This window comes from Symphalangus syndactylus, chromosome 13 (assembly GCF_028878055.3).
Source record: "Symphalangus syndactylus isolate Jambi chromosome 13, NHGRI_mSymSyn1-v2.1_pri, whole genome shotgun sequence".
NCBI lineage: Eukaryota > Metazoa > Chordata > Mammalia > Primates > Hylobatidae > Symphalangus > Symphalangus syndactylus.
In genome coordinates, this window is record NC_072435.2 from 42,996,428 (window position 1) to 43,013,464 (window position 17,037).

Here is a 17,037-nt window from a genome sequence, read left to right on the forward strand (position 1 = left end):
CGTACCCCTCGCCCAGGCTCCCCTGGCAGTGGCACCTGTCTTGGGTGTAGCACCCTCTCCTGACTGGGGAACCTTTGTTTCTCATGGGCTTTCTCGTGGAGCTGTCATGGCCCAGCTCAACGGTGCCCTTTTTCTTTCTTTTTTTTTTTTTTTTTTTTTTTTGAGATGGAATCTTGTGCTGTTGCACAGTCTGGAGTATAGTAGGCGGGATCTCGGCCCACTGCAACCTCCACCTCCCAGGTTCAAGCAATTCTCTGCCTCAGCCTCTGAGTAGCTGGGATTACAGGCACCCACCACCATGTCCGGCTAATTTTTTTTTTGTATTTTTAGTGGAGACGAGGTTTCACCATCTTGACCAGGCTGGTCTTAAACTCCTGACCTTGTGATCCACCTGCCTCGGGCTCCCAAAGTGATGGGATTACAGGCGTGAGCCACCGCACCCAGCCCAATTTTTTGTATTTTTAATAGAGACAGGATTTCCCCATGTTGGCCAACCTGGTCTCAAACTCCTGAATTCAGGTGATCCGCCTGCCTCGACCTCCCAAAGTGCTGGGATTACAGGCATGGGCCACCATGTCTGGCCTCCACAGCACTCTCACTGCCATCCCTGGGTTGCCGGCCAGATTAGGCAGCCGCAGGGAGGGTGGCAGTGAACACCAGCTACTCGGGTTTCCTGGTGATTCCCACATTTGCCCCAGGGGTGGCAGGTGAGGGCTGCTGGGCCCCATGGGGGCATTTGTTGGGGCTCTGTCGTGCCAGAGGTTGGCCTGCGTGGCTTTGCACCTTCCAGGAGGCATGTAGATGAAGCTGTGTGTCTCTGCAGGTGAAGTGGAGCTGGAGGAGTACTACCCGGCCTTCCTGGACATGGTGCGGAGCCTGCTGGAGGGCAGCATCGACCCCACGCAGTACGAGGACACCCTACGCGAGATGTTCACCATCCATGCCTACGTGGGCTTCACCATGGACAAGCTGGTGCAGAACATTGCACGGCAGGTGAGCCGGGCTGGGGCGGGGCCGGCCCTGAGGACGGCGGAAATGGCCCTACCGTCATTTCACTCCCCACTCGGGAGGAGGCTCGTGGTCGGCACAGCAAACCTATCCTGTTTTTTCTTGATTGAGACAAAATTCGCATAACGTAAAATTAACCATTTTGAAGTGTACAGTTTGGTGACATTTAGTACATTCACAATATTGTGCAACCACCACCTCTGTGTAGTTCCAGAACATTTCATCTTTCCAAAAGGAGACCCCATCACCATCAGCAGCCACTCCCCATTCCCCCGCCCCGAGCCCCTGACATCCAGTCAACTGCTTTCTGCCTCTGGATTTCCCTCGTGCTTCATTCCTTTTTATGGCTCTGTAATATTCCATTGCGTGGGTAGCTACGTTTTGTTTCTATCTCTTTGTGGACATCTGGGCTGTGGCTGCCTTACAGAGATTGTGAGCAATGCTGCTGTGAACATTTGTGTACAAGTTTTTGTTCCGTGTCCCTGTTGACAAACCTTTCTCGAGGTTAAATTGACAACATGGAAAAAACCTTAACCCACTTATCTTGGGGGAGGGTGGGAATAGTGATGTTCATCTCCGTTGGTTTTAGTAGTAGCAAAAACCCAGCCCCCACTGAATGTCAACACAAGGAAATTGGTCACGTAAATATAAACAGCAGACATCCCAGATGAGCTGGGTATGGTTCCAGGACATGGGTCCTGCTTGGTTTCTGCCAGAATCATTGTTCATGGTGACCTCCATTTCCTGGTCACCAAGTAAGGCTGTTCATCATAAAGTGGAAAAAAAGCTGGAAAAAAAATAATGCCATTACTCTCCCACCCAGACACAGTCACGAGAAGCATTTCAGACAGGATGTTTCCTTCCAGGTTTTAAAAACTGCTTAATGGAACTAAAATACACAAGCAGAAAAGTCCCCAAGTTTGAAGGGGGCAGATGGATGGGCTTTTCATCAACAGAACCCCTGCCCCTGTGTCCCCGCCCAGCCACCTGCCACCCATAGACACCCACAACCCTGATTTCTTTTCTTCGTCTTCTTTTTTTTGAGACAGAGTTTTGCTCTTGTCTCCCAGGCTGGAGTACAATGGCACAATCTCTGCCCACAGCAACCTCTGCCTCCTGGTTTCAAGCAATTCTTCTGCCTCAGCCTCCTAAGTAGCTGGGATTACAGGTGCGCGCCACCACGCCTGGCTAATTTTTGTATTTTTAGTAGAGAGGGGGTTTCGCCATGTTGGGCAGGCTGGTCTGGAACTCCTGACCTCAGGTGATCCGCCTGCCTCGGCCTCCTAAAGTGCTGGGATTACAGGCGTGAGCCACCGTGCCCGGCATCACAACCCTGATTTCTACAGAGGTAGATCCCTGGTCTTGAACCATGTGTTAACAGAAGCACACAGTGCCCGGCTGCATCCTGGGAGTGTCATTCTGTGGGATTCCTGTGTTGAGATGAACCGGCCAAGCATTCCCAGGAACGACCCCCACTCCGTCCACCTGTCTCCTGAGGACAGGCATGGGTGGTACCCCGTGGGTGTGTCTGTGGTGGCTGTCCATGTACATTTCTGCTGCTGCCCTTGGGGTAAGGCAAAGAGAGGTGTGTCCCGCTGATGGCAACTTTCCGTTTCCTGGGTCACTCGTACCAGTGCTGTGCAAGGCCGCACTGTGTGTCCACCCTGGGGCTCAGGGGCGTCTCTCCATCAGCTGGGAGTTGTTCGAATCTCGATGGGCTCACGTTGCATTTCCCTGATGGCTTATGTGGTTGGGGCCTTATCCTTTCATTGCTGTTGGGACATCTTTTCTCATGGAAAGCTATCCATGGTGTTTGCGCCTGTTTCTGTCGCGTCTGCCTTGTTGGTGACTGGGAGGATTTCTGTGTCTGGCCACAAGGACTTACACCTTCACTTCAGCCCCCTCCACTTTCCCTCTGTGTGCCCGAAATGGGTCCCTGCCCATTACCATCCACAGCAGTGGCCACTCCCCGGGTGAGGGAGACACGCACGGGGCAGCCTGGAGAGAGGACACCCAGGGCCCAGCACACAGTGTCGGGGCAGTGACGCAGGGGACGCCAGGGGGCTGGCAATCTGCCCCTCCCCCCCCCAGGCTGGGCACCCCTCATGGGCCATGGCTTCGGGGACAGCAGCCTTGCTTGTGACACCAGGAGATTGGACCAGATGGTTTATGGAAAGCATTGATTAATGCTTTAAAAAAAATCCCCCCCTTCCATAAACAACTCCTCTAGAATCTGTTAAAAACAAAGCAATGAAAATGGGGCTGTCTGGCTGGAGCCGTAGTGAGAGCGTTGTGCCGCCCTGCTGTGGCCGCACCACCCCCCAGGGGCATCTCCCTGGGCCAGGTGCTCAGTGCGGGCCCCTCTACGCTGTTTGTAACCTGCCTCAAGGCCATGTCTGGACTCTGCCTCCCTTTTTCTTAAAAATTAGCATTGCTGTTTTTTAGCAGTAGCAGTCGGCATTCAATGGGCACTTGCTGTGTGCCAGGTACTGTCTGAAACCTGTGCGTGTCCAAGTGTTATTGTATCCATTCAACAGAGCTGTACATGGAACCCTCAGGGAGTGTGGTCCCCTGACCAGGGCCTGGGCTGTGCAGGCAGGTGATTCACACAGCCCTGTCTGCCCCACGACCCCTGCTGTTTCCATTTCTTCCTTCTTCAGTGCAAAGGTAAAAGGAGTAGCAGTGTATTTACAGCCAAGCATTTAGGGGAAAGGAACAGGCTGCATTCACGCCACCTTCAGCTCATTCCTGGGTTTGCTTTGGAACATTTTTTTCCGTATCTTTTCTATGTGTTTCTCACACCCGGGCAGAGTTTGCTGGTCTGGCCTGGTCTGTTTTGTTCAGGTCTGGTCTGGTCTAGTTTTGGTCTGGTCTGGCCTGGTCTAGTTTTGATCTGGCCTGGTCTGGTCTGATCTGATCTGGTCTGGCCTGGTTTGGTTTGGTTTTGGTTTGGTCTGGTTTGGTCTGGTCTGGCTTTGGTCTGGTTTGGTTTGGTTTTGGTCTGGTCTAATCTGGTCTGGTTTGGTTGGTTTTGGTTTGGTCTGGTTTGGTGTGGTTTGGCCTGATCTGATCTGGTCTGGTTTTGGTCTGGTCTGATTTGATTTGGTCTGGTTTGGTTAGGTTTTGGTTTGGTCTGGTTTGGTCTGGTCTGGTCTGGTTTTGGTCTGGTTTGGTTTGGTTTTGGTTTGGTTTGGTCTGGTCTGGTTTGGTTTGGTCTGATCTGGTCTGGTCTGGTCTGGTTTGGTTTGGTTTGGTTTTGGTTTGGTCTGGTCTGGCTTGGTCTGGTCCGGTTTGGGTCTGGTCTGGTCTGGTCTGGTCTGTTTGGTCTGGTCTGCCCACAGCCTGTCCGGATCCTGGTCTTCATCCCTGTGTCATGCAGTCTCCATCCTGATGTGTTTCTGGCCTTTGCCGACTTCCTCTGTGGGTGAGGTGGGGGCTCCCGCAGGAGGCGGGGTGGCCGCACCACCTGCTTTCCTCCCGCCAGCTGCACCACCTTGTGAGCGATGACGTCTGCCTGAAGGTGGTGGAACTCTACCTGAACGAGAAGAAGCGAGGCGCCGCCGGTGGGAACCTGTCCTCCCGCTGCGTCCGTGCTGCCAGGGAGACCAGCTACCAGTGGAAGGCCGAGCGCTGCATGGCCGACGAGAACTGCTTCAAGGTGAGAGGAGGCCTGGGGCTGGGAGCAAGCCGGGAGGTCCGCCGCCCACTCCGCTCTGGACTCAGTCCTGGGTGGACCCTGGTTCGGCGGCTGGGACACCGGCCCTGCTACAGAGCCCATGAGGTACCTTTGACCTGCAGGAAGCATCAGGGCTTTGGGAGGGTGGCAAAGGCAGGTGGCGGGTGGCCTTGCGAGCCTGTGCTGTGCCGGCTGGGCTGTCCCAGCAGTTGAGGCTGTTGGCGTCCCTGCTCCGCAGGTGATGTTCCTGCAGCGCAAAGGGCAGGTGATCATGACCATCGAGCTCCTGGACACCGAGGAGGCCCAGACGGAGGACCCTGTGGAGGTCCAGGTGAGGCCCTGGCCCCAGTCCGTGCCACGCACACCAGGGAGCGCCTGAGGGTAGCAGCATGGGGCTCCCACCAGCCAAGCGCAGGCCGCGCGGCATCCAGAGACCCTCCCTCTGCAGGCTGCAGGCTGCAGGCTCTCCTTGAGGCCTGGTGGGTGGGGTTGCCTCCCTCCCTGCTCCCCCACCAGGCTCTCTTCTGTGCCCCCTCTCCAAAGAGCAGGCCACTCCTCCTGAGCCAGCGGTTGTGTCCCAGGTCAGGAGGGGAACCAGGCCGCCTCTCCCTGGCCCCCGACCCCCACTCAGGGCATCCCCGTGGCTGTGACCTCTGCACCTCTCGTGTCAGGGCTGCATCCTGTTCCTAATCCCCAGCAGAGGAGCCACCTGGCCCCAGCTCCCAGTCACAATTTTTGTGGGGACAGAAGATTCCTGCTCACCTCCCGCATCCTGGTGACAGTGAGGCATTGACCCGTGTGTGTCCCCAGGGTGGTCATTGGGGCCTGCAGCTCCTGGCACCTGCCAGCAGGTCCAGTGTGTGTGCACATTACTCAGCTAGGCCAACTCCATTCATTTCCTGGGGCTACCACCACAATGACCACAAACCATGTGGCTTCAAACAACAGAAGTCTATTCCTTCAACGTCCTGGGGGTCAGCAGTCCACGACCACACTGTGGGCCGGGCCGTGCTCCTGCCAAAGGCTCTGGGGCATATCCTTCCTGCTCTTCCAGCTTCCGGGGGCTTCTGGCGCTCCTCAGCTGTGGCCTGGTTGTGTGAGTCTCGCTGTCGCTGGGTCCTCTGTCGAGAGCTATAGTCTGGGGGGTCTACGTCAGGGATCGGAGTCCTCTGCAGTGGCTCTCCTCATGCTCTGGGAGTGGGGGTCACAGAACCCATGAGCTCCTGAACTCAGGGTCCAGAGTGAAAGTGGCCATGGCCCTGCTTTAGGGGCATCACGGGCTGTGTCTCTCCCTGTCCCCAGCACCTGGCTCGGTACGTGGAGCAGTATGTGGGGACCGAGGGCGCGTCCAGCTCGCCCACCGAGGGCTTCCTCCTGAAACCTGTGTTCCTGCAGAGGTGAGAGGCCCTGAGATGCATGCTCCGTTCCTTCCTTCCTGGGCCCAGGAAGTGTCCCCTTTGTCCTGATAGGGGCTGGACCATGGCACACTGTCTGGGAGCACTTAGTAGGTGCCTGCTGTGTGCTGAGGCGGGCCCTGCCCTTTTGAGGCTAGTGGTTTGCAGTGGAGGGATTAGTAACCCCAGGACGGTGAGGGGTACGAGGGGCGGGGCCAACCCCACGATGCGTCAGTGAGTGAAGAGTGAATGCCCGGCCTGGAGGGAGACGCTGCCAGAGCTGGTGGGGCCAGGCCAGAGGCAGGTGGCTGTGGCAGGACCCTGGACCACCTCAGGTCGGGCTAGGATGGCACCTGTGGGACCAATGGGGGCCGCTAGTGGGTGTTCAGATCTGGGGGCGTTTCTTCTTGCTTCCATCTGCTTTTCTGTGGACCCCTGGGAGGTAGCACATCTTCTGATGGTCTCAGGCCTGGGGGCTTCCCAGCCCGCAAATCCTCCTCCCACAATGCTGAGAGCCAGAGTCCATTCCACCTCCTTTCGCCCCCAGGAACCTCAAGAAGTTCCGCCGCCGGTGGCAGAGCGAGCAGGCGCGGGCCCTGCGCGGTGAGGCCAGGAGCTCCTGGAAACGGCTGGTGGGTGTGGAGAGCGCCTGCGACGTGGACTGCCGCTTCAAGCTCAGCACTCACAAGATGGTGTTCATCGTGAACTCCGAGGACTACATGTACCGTCGTGGGACCCTCTGCCGGGCCAAGCAGGTGCCAGGGGAGGCCTGGGCTGCCCCAACATCCCCCTCCTCACCCCAAGTCCTGGGGCCCTGGGGGTCCAGCCCTCAGCCGCCCTGACACCCGGCCTCTTCAACAGGTGCAGCCCCTGGTCCTGCTCCGCCACCACCAGCACTTTGAGGAGTGGCACAGCCGTTGGCTGGAGGACAATGTGACGGTGGAGGCGGCCAGCCTGGTGCAGGACTGGCTGATGGGTGAGGAGGATGAGGACATGGTACCCTGCAAGACGCTGTGTGAGACGGTGCACGTGCACGGCCTGCCCGTGACCCGCTACCGTGTGCAGTACAGCCGCCGCCCGGCCTCGCCCTGACCCGCCCTCATGGGCACCGGGCAGGCGCCTCACAGAGCACAGACGTGCCCTCGGCCTTGGTCGTGTCGGGGCCGTTTTCTTGAACGACCTGAGAGGCATCTCCCAGCCCCTCTGCTGCCGGACAGCGCACTCCAGGGCAGGACGCCGCCCCCGTGGCTCCCGGTCTCCTGTGGGCCTGCTGTGTGCCAAACCTGAGCTACCTGCACCCGAGCCCTGGGGCTCAGCCCCACCACAGGGGCGGGTGGACGTGCTGGCCGAGGAACAAGCAATCATGTTTGCGTCCCCGTCCGTCACATGTGCCAAATCCCTGGCAGGCAGATGGCTCCTGCCCCATATTCTTACCGTGTCTTGGAAAAGTCACAGGTAGACAGCCCTCCTGAGGCCCACACGTTGGAGGGGGTCCATGTCCAGGAGACCCTGACAAGGAAGGAGTTGAGCCCTGGGTAGGCTTGCTTGAAAAGTGAGTCCTTCCAGAATATTCTCAGAGCTGCCAGAAACGTCACCTGAGGGTTTGGGCATCAGCTCTGCCTGGCTGGTGTTCAGGCCCCTCAGTCACTTCGGAAGTGAGAAGAACCCTTCAGCCAAACCTTTGGGATCCCACTTTGAAGTCAAGACCTGGAGCAGGCGGGCAGTGCCCCGGGAGACCCCGCTCTGGATAAAAGACACCCAACCCCAACTCCAGCAGCTGAACTCTGGGGCCACAAGGGGAGGGACCCCAGCCAGTGTTCCCTCAGAGCTGGCACGACCCTGCTGTGGGGCGGCGGGCCCAGTCGTGTTCCCGCAGTGGGCACCCTAGGCCTATGTGTATACACGCACAGATATTTATTCCTTTTGCTCTTAGTGGTTGTTATTTCTGCAGCAGCCAAGTCCTGCGGCTCCCTGGGGCTGAGATCTCCCTCTGTGGAACTCCGAGAGCCGCCCTGACAGTCCCAGCCTCCAGCCAAGGAGCCCCATCTGCCTGCCCACCCCGGGACCCATGTGGCCACTCCAGGGATCATTGTTGTCCTTTTGTGAGGGGCTGAGGTGACTGTCCCATGGAGGCATCCAAGGCTTTCTGTGCCAAGAATCCCAAGTGACTGGAGCTGGGGACCAGTTCTCCAGGCCTCTCTGCCCCACCGTGAGAGCCCCTGGCCCTGGCCCCTGCACACCAGTGGGCCCAGAATAACCGCCACCCTTGTCATCCTGCAACAGCTGGACTCAAGTTTCCAGGAAGTGGAGATGCGTTTCTAGAAGTTTCCTGTGGAACCTGGAGGCTCCTGACGCCTTTGACTCCAGGCTGGGCGATTCCGACGCTGACTCGTCCTCCTGGGATCCCGCCCCCCCCAGCTCCCCAAGTGTCACGCAGGCACTTTGTATGCATCCCGGTTTTCGAAGAAGGGAACTTGCCATCAGGATTCCTGCACCAGGCCCACGGCCATCTCAGGCAGAGCCACATGGGCCCTGGGTGCAGCCGGAGACCCCGCTGAGCCCCTCCTCTCGGTATTCCCATCCCTGCATGCTTCTAGGGAGCACCTCTTTTCCGTTCTTGAGGAATTTCTGTTCTGGGGCTTGTCCTTCCTTTGCAGCTGTTTTGAATGTAGTTTTCCTTTTCTATTTATTTGCACATTAAAGTTAATAATTGAATATTGACATCAAGCCGTGAGGGTGTGTTGGTCTCTTCCTGCGAGAGCCTTGCCGACTTCCTGCCACGAGGTCAGTGGGCTGGACCCATGGGAGCAAGGGGTGGCCAGGTGTGCCCACCTGGGACCAGGGGAGTCGAAGCCCCCCCGAACCAAGATCATCTCACACCCTGCACCTGCCCTGCCATGACATGGGAGTGTCTTCTAGAATATTCTTTCCCCACTCCATTTGCACATTTAGTGGGAATTAGAAGCATCTCCTTCGCCCAAGTGTCTCTCATGCAGAACCCAATTTAAAGATCGTGGTGTTTGCTGTAAGCTTCCCATGCCCAACCTGTCTGTCCAGGCCCACGCCTGCCCACCCGCCCCACACGACCACCCTCCATGCTCCCGGGGGCCCCACCCACCTCCTGGCTTTCACCATCATTTTCTCTTCATGTCCTGCCTCCTGTCCGCACCCCAGGCCCCACACCTGCTTCTGGGTAGCAGAAGCCCCCAGCTCCGCTGTGTCCTTGGCTGACATGCCTAGAGGGTTCCAAGGCAGAAGTGGCCAGCCCCTCCCCCTCAGTATGGGCTCCTCCATCCTCTGCAGGGGCTGTCCCCAACCTCCCCAAGGGGCCATAGCTGCCTCCCAAGGACCCATGTGCTCCCTGCACACCCAAGCTTCCCTGGCAGTTGTGACCCCACCAGAGGGTCAGCGCTCCCAGGGAGTGTGGCAAGCCAGACCAGAGGCTGCTCTGTTTCCTTCTACCTCGATCCTACAGCTGGGGATGCCCAGGGTCCTCTCTGGGCCCCCAGACTGGCTTTCCTTGGTCAGAAGTGCTGCAGGGACTGGGAAAGGCCGTGCTGGTCCCAAGAGAGCAGACAAAGAGCAGATCTCTGAGGTGGCCCGCCCTGAGGGGTCCCCTGCCCTCAAGTAGGCAGGGCCCGTGACCTTGACGAGGTGATATGACATGAGATGAGAGAGGTTCCTCGCTGGCCCTGAAGATGTCTCCGCTGTGCTGGGGAGGGGACCCTGTGGCAAGGGACAGAGAGTGGCCTCCAAGAGCCAAGTGGGACCTCAGGGCCACCACTACCACCAGGACCCAAATTCTGCCCAAGTCCACCTAAGCCCAGAAAAGGCCCCCGAGCAGCAGATAAGGACACAGCTCAGCTGACACCTTGATCTCAGCCTCATTTGACCCTGAACCAAAGACCCAGCCTGCCAGGCTGGACCCCTGACCCACGGAAACGCGAGGTCATAGAGGCGTGTGGCTGTGAGCCACATTCATTATCCAGAGATAGATACAGCAGCGTTAATAAAGCAGCTGCATGTCCAGCACCTCCCCTTCAACCTCCGTCAAGTACAGGGAGGTGGCTGAGGGTCTCAGGAACCCCTACTGAGGGGGGAAATGAAAGAAAGAAAGAAAAAATTAAAAAGAGAATTAAGCTTTCCTGTATTAGGCTGACTTGTCTCAGAGGCAGCAATGGGCACAGCCCAGACCCAGGAAAAGTCTTAATAATACTAAGAAGCCAAGACACAAAGGAATGTGCTCTGGAGCCTCTCCCAGCACGCCCTCAACATAGGGAGAAGAAAAACAAATTTTCCTTTGTTTTATGGTATGAGTTTATAGATTCCTGTTCTCTGCAACTAGTGTCTTCAAGTATTCTGTTTTATCTAAGCAGTGGAGTGAAGGTCATAAACCATCTGAGCAGGCCTGAGATATAGCCACCTGGCATGGCCATGGAATAAGCCATGCTAGGCACTAGGGCAAACCTAGATAATGGCCACCTGAGTTGCATAGCAACGGTTATGTCTAATCCTGAGTTATGAACCTGTTACAATTTGATTAACTGTCTTTGTCCTGCCTCTGTATCCCTGCTTTCGCACCACTGTAAGCCTGCTTCAAGCTAACCCACCCCTTTTTCAAAGTGTGTATAAAAGTCAAGTGCTGTCTTTATTCTAGGCCCAGTTTTTAGATGTTGAGTCCGGTGGGTCTGAGTGCACTCAATAAAGATCCTCCTGTATACACCCCAAGGTCTCTCTTTTCCTGTTTCTGCAACACTACACGTGATGCTGACAGAGGATGCTGGGACAGGGGCTTCCAGTGGGGCCCCATGAACACTTACCCTGTTGCTACTGAGGTGTTTGTTTCACTGGCTTTTGCAACATAGAACCAGTGCCTCCTGCCTGATGTCCTCACTTGCTGAGAATGAGGCTAACTACTCCAAACAGCAAACTGAATACCATCCAGCAATCACGTTCCTTTGTATTTGCCCAAGGGAACTGAAAACTTGGGTCCACACAAAAACGTGCATGCAGATATACACAGCCGTATTCACCAGTGCCCAAAGTCAGACGCAACCAAGATGTCCTTCAGCAGGCAAATGGATAAACCATGTCACCTCCAGACAACAGGATATAAAAGGAAATGAGCCATGAAGCTGTCATGAAGACATGAAGGGGCCAGGCATGGTGGCTCACACCTATAATTCCATCACCTTGGGAGGCTGAGGCAGGAGGATCACCTGAGGTCAAGAGTTTGAGACCAGCCTGGCCAACATGGTGAAACCCTGTCTCTACTTAAAATACAAAAATTAGCCAGGCGTGGTGGTGCGCATCTGTAATCCCAGCTACTCCAGAGGCTGAGGCAGGAGAATCGCTTGAACCCGGGAGGCGGAGTTTGCAGTGAGCCGAGATCGCGCCACTGCACTCCAGCCTGGGTAACAGAGCGAGACTGTCTCAAAAAGTAAAAGACACGAAGCGACCTCAAATGCATCCGAAAGAAGCCAGCTTGGAAAGGCTGCACACTGCATGATTCCAACTATAGAACACTCTGGAAAAGGCAAAAGTATAGAGGCAGTGAAAAGATCAGTGGTTGCCAGGGGGCAGATGGGAGGAAGGAATCCATAGGTGGAGGTGGGAGGATTTTTAGGGCAGTGACATGACTCTGTGTGACACTATGGTCAACGGTGGACATATCATGACACAGATGTCCAAACCCATGGAAGGTACAGTGCCAAAAGTGAACCCCCATGGAAATGTGGGGTTCCAGAAGACAAAGCCGTGTCCACGCAGCTTTGTCCATTACAACAAAGCAATGCTCTTGGTAAAGGACTTAGATAGCGGGGGAGGCTTGCGTGTGTGGGGTGGGGTTACGTGGGGACTCTGTACCTTCTGCTGAATTTCATTGTGAACCTAAAACTGCTCTAAAAAATAAAATTTTTTTTAAAAAGCAATTTGACCCAAAGTCTGTCTTGGTAGGCCAGGGGGTGGGGGACAGAACAGGCCAGGGCAGGAACTTGCAGGGATGGGTGCAGGCAGGCTGAGGTCTCAGGAATGTGTCTGCACCTCTGTGGTTTCCCTTCTCTTCTTCCCTTCTGGGGACCTTTGCAATCTGGGCTGGCTCCTGGGTCCCACCTAGGTTTCAGACTCTGCCCCACCCTGAGATTGGCCAGTCCCTTCTCTCTGTGGCTCCAGGAGTGGAGCCTCAGCCCTTGGTACGGTGGAGCAAACAAACTTTGATTTGGGGCCCCAGAGAGGAAGCACTGGGAATCCAGGGGTTGGACAGGCTGGACCCCAAGCCCTGCTTCCACCATGGCTGTCCGTGCGACCCTAAGAGTGACTGTCAGTCCTGGTGAGACAGGGTCACGGCACCTGCCTCTCATGGCCATTCAACTGGGTTAATGTCCCTGCCCAGCCAGGGAATGAGAGGAGGTGGTGCCATGTTTGCTGGTGCCCATGTGGCTTCTTTTTTTTTTTTTTTTTTTGAGAGAGAGTTTTGCTTTTGTTTCCCAGGCTGGAGTGTAATGGCGCGATCTCGGCTCACTGCAACCTCCACCTCCCGGGTTCAAGCGATTCTCCTGTCTCAGCCTCCTGAGTAACTGGGATTACTGGCACGCACCACCACGCCCAGCTAATTTTTGTATTTTTAGTAGAGACGGGGTTTCATCAAATTGGTCAAGCTGGTCTTGAACTCCCAACCTCAGGTGATCCATCTGCCTTGGCCTCCCAAAGTGCTGGGATTACAGGCATGATCCACCGCACCCAGCCTGCCCATGTGGCTTCTAACTTGTTCCCTGACCCTGACCTTTTGCTGGAGGCAGTGAAGGCAGGAGAGAGTGGAGGCCACATCCAGGACCTTCCAGGGACCTGAGGGGTTGGAGGACAGTGAAATCCAGGACACGCCACTGACTTGCGCTTGTCTGCCATTTTTTCCCAATTTAAAAAGTTATTTAAAGGGCCAGGTGCAGTGGCTTACACCTGTAATCCCAGCACTTTGGGAGGCTGAGGCAGGCGGCTCACCTGAGGCCAGAAGTTGGAGGTGGTGAAACTCCACCTCTACTAAAAATACAAAAATTAGCCGGGTGTGGTGGCACGCACCTGTAATCCTAGCTACTTGGGAGGCTGAGGCAGGAGAATCGCTTGAACCCTGGAGGTGGAGGTTGCAGTGAGCTGAGACTGTGTCACTGCACTCCGGCCTGAGCAACAGAGCGAGACTCTGTCTCCAAAAAAAAAAAAAAAAAAAAAAAAAGTTATTTGAATTGTGGTCAAATACACGTAATAACAAGTTTATCTTAATGATTTTTAAGTGTTCAGCTCAGTGGCAGTAGGTACATTCACATTGTCACCATCCATCTCCAGAACTTTTTTTTTTTTGGAGACAGAGTCTCGCTCTGTCACTGAGGCTAGAGGGCAGTGGCGCAATCTCTGCTCACTGTAACCTCTGCCTCCCAGGCTCAAGTGATCCTCCCACCTCAGCCTCTCAAGTAGCAGGGACCACAGGTGTACACCACCACACTCGGCTAATTTTTGTATTTTTTGTAGAGATGGGGGGGGGTCCCACTTTGTTGCCCAGGCTGGTCTCGAACCCCTGACCGCAAGTGATCCAGCTGCCTTGGCCTCCCAAAGTGCAGGGATTACAGGCATGAGCCACCTCACCCAGCCCAGAACTCTTTCATCGTGCAAAACTGAAACGCTGTGGCCTTAAGAACTCACTCCCCAATCCCCCTCCCCCAGCCCCTGGCACCCCCCTCTCCATTCTACTTCCTATCTCTATGGAGGTGACCACTCCAGGGACCTCCCATGAGTGGAATGACTCAGGATTTGTCTTTCTGTGACTGGCTTATTTCACTCAGTATAATGTCCTCAAGGTTCATCCACAATGTAGCATATGTCAGAATTCCCTTACTTTTTAATGCTGCTTTTTTTTTTTTTTTTTTTTCGGCAGAGTTTCACTCTGTCACCCGGGTGGGAGTGCAATGGTGCAATCACAGCTCACTGCAGCCTCGACCTCCTGGGCTCAAGCAATCTTCCCACCTCATTTTTTTATTTTTTGTAGAGGCAAGGTTTCACTATGTTACCCAGGCTGGTCTCGAACTCCTGAGCCCAAGCAATCCTTCTACCTCGGCCTCCCAAAGCACTGGGATTGCAGGCATGAGCCACCACTCTGAAACAGCCCGGCCCGGCTGTCTGCCCTTTTTAAGAAAATAAGTTTTTGGCCAGGCGTGGTGGCTCACACCTGTAATCCCAGCACTTCGGGAGGCTGAGGCGGGTGGATCACCTGAGGTCAGGAGTTCAAGACCTGCCTGGCCAACATGATGAAACCCCGTTTCTACTAAAAATACAAAAATTAGCCAGGCATGGTGGCAGGTGCCTATAATCCCAGCTGCTCAGGAGGCTGAAGCAGGAGAATCGCCTAAATCCACAAAGCAGAGGTTGCAGTGAGCCGAAATGGCACCATTGCACCTTCAGCCTGAGCAACAAGAGCGAATCTCCATCTCTAAATAAATAAATAAATAAATAATTTTTGGCCAGGTGCGGTGGCTCATGCCTATAATCCTAGTGCTTTGGGAGGCTGAGGCAGGTGGATCACCTGAGGTCAGGAGTTTGAGACCAGCCTGGCCAACGTGACCAAACTCCGCCTCTACTAAAAATACAAAAAATTAGTCGGGCGTAGTGGCGGGCGCCTGTAATCCCCGCTGCTGGGGAGGCTGAGGCGGGAGAATTGCTTGAATCCAGGAAGCAGAGGTTACAGTGAGCTGAGATTGCGCCATTGCACTCCAGCCTGGGCGACAGATCGAGACTCTGTCTTAAAAAAAAAAAAAAAGTTTTTATGGAAAGTAACACAGTGTACAGAAAACTCCAACAGTACAAGACAGACACATGGTTTCCTCTCCTCCAAAGCTGTCGCGCCCAGCATCCTCCGGGAAGTACCTGGGCAGTGTCGCCTGGGTACAGCTTGTGCCTGACAGGGGCAATGTCATCGTCACCTCCGCTTGCTGGGGTTCCCCCGACAGCCTGTGCTGCCGTGTTGTTCCTGGGGAGGGGCTGTTGGCGGGCACCTCCCTGCTCTGTGCTGCTGTGTGGATATCCTCCCAAGGACGTCTTCCTGTGCGTGTGTCTGGCAGAAATTCCTAGACATGGAACCCTTGAGTATAAGGGCATGTGCGTCACTATTTTTTTTTTTTTTTTTTTTTGAGACAGAGTTTCACTCTTGTTGCCAGGCTGGAGTGCAATGATGCAATCTCGGCTCCCATGTTCAAGTGATTCTCCTGCCTCAGCCTCCCGAGTAGCTGGGATTACAGGCATATACCACCACGCCTGGCTAATTTTGTATTTTTACTAGAGATGGGGTTTCTCCATGTTAGTCAGGCTGGTCTCGAACTCCCGACATCAAGTGATCCACCTGCCTCCGCCTCCCAAAGTGCTGGGATTACAGGTGTGAGCCACTGTGCCTGGCTTTTTTTTTTTTTTTTGAGTCAGAGTCTTGCTTTGTTGCTCAGGCTGGAGTGCAGTGGTGTCATCTCAGCTCACTGCAACCTCTACATCCCGGGTTCAAGCAATTTTCCCGCCTCAGCCTCCTGAGGAGCTAGGACTACAGACGTGCGCCACCATGCCTGGCTGATTTTTGTATTTTTAGTAGAGACGGGTTTTCACCATGTTGGCCAGGATGGTCTCAATCTCTTGACCTTGTGATCCAGCCACCCGGCCTCCCAAAGTGCTGGGATTACAGGCGTGAGCCACCGCGCCCGGTTGTGCGTCACTATTTTGATGCATCATCTTCAAACCACCCTGCCCCAGCATCACCAGACTGCCCATGTGCCCAGCCTCCCCTGCACAGCTTCCCACTCTGCTTACAGGGAAGACAGTGGGTGGGGGGGGGGAGCCCAGGCGTGGGTTTTCCGTGTGCTGAGGGTGTCTTCAGCCACCTTTTTCCCCAAGTCATTGACATGAAGCTGATTTTCTCACTGGTGGCCATGGAAACTGCCGAGAAACGGGAGCAGGGCCTCTGAGACCCTGCTCCAGCTAGACTGTCTCCAGGCTTCAGTGTCTCCTCCTGGAGCTGGGCGTTGACTCCGTCCAAGACTCTGCTCAGTCACTTCCTGGCTGATCCCTGAGTGCTCAAGTGTGTGATGAGATTAGGGCTCCCCCCAGGCAGGAAACAGCCACATTGGACCCCTCCCTCCCACATCCCTAGTTCATTTTATCTTCCCCAATTCTCATGGCTCCCAACTAGGCCCTCCTGCTCCCAGACCGCCCCAACCCCTGTCCCCCATCCCCTGTAGCCCAGCGCTGAGCACACTGGGGCCAGAGCCACCCATACCGGACTCCCCCAGGGCACGACAGGTTGAGGCCTCTCTGAGGCAGGGAGGGACAACACTGAGGGGCCTTGTGCAGGAGAGGGAAGGGGTACCCCCCCGAGCTTCAGTTTCTTCATCTGCATGATGAGCCCCCATCCGATGGTGCCCAGGAGTGGGGATGTGCTGGGGCTAGAGGAGGAAGGCCCCCTGGAGGCTGGCCTGAGGACCCTTCAACCTGGCCACCTCACTCAGGGTCAGAGGTCAAAGCAGGCGACCCACACACCCCAAAGTCCCCCCGGTCCTCGGCAGGTGCTGTCCCCGGCATCGTTGTCTCCCCTACAGCTGCCCGTGTGTCCCCTGGGCAAGAGTGAAGTGAGGCACTCATATAGGGGTGCCTTGTGAGTATGGGGTCAGCCGAGGATGGCTGAGGGGCTCTCGAGGTTCAGCCAGAGTCCCTGACGCTGGGCTCGTGCTGCTCTGGGGATGTGGGGGGACCCCTGATATTGCCCTGTGGGAGGCGTTCATTCTTTTTTTTTTTTTTTTTTTTTGCCGAGTCTCGCTCTGTTGCCCAGGCTGGAGTGCAGTGGCAGCATCTCAGCTCACTGCAACCTCCACCTCCTGGGTTCAAGCAATTCTCCCACCTCAGCCTCCTGAGTAGCTGGGACTACAGGCGTCTGCCACCAAG

The 17,037-nt window shown here is 55.5% G+C and overlaps 1 protein-coding gene across 2 annotated transcripts in view; it reads left to right on the forward strand.

Moving 5' to 3' along the window:
- Nucleotides 1–8,805, forward strand: part of SIN3B (SIN3 transcription regulator family member B) — a 49,413-nt gene extending 40,608 nt beyond the window's left edge. For both annotated transcript variants that reach the window (XM_055239144.2, XM_055239143.2), the window contains 6 exons: nt 824–993; nt 4,493–4,666; nt 4,923–5,015; nt 5,987–6,081; nt 6,626–6,833; nt 6,940–8,805. In XM_055239144.2, the coding sequence (XP_055095119.1) occupies nt 824–993; nt 4,493–4,666; nt 4,923–5,015; nt 5,987–6,081; nt 6,626–6,833; nt 6,940–7,170 (971 nt within the window). In that variant the 3' untranslated portion in view covers nt 7,171–8,805. The remainder of the gene's footprint in view (nt 1–823; nt 994–4,492; nt 4,667–4,922; nt 5,016–5,986; nt 6,082–6,625; nt 6,834–6,939) is intronic.
- Nucleotides 8,806–17,037: the final 8,232 nt, after the last annotated feature.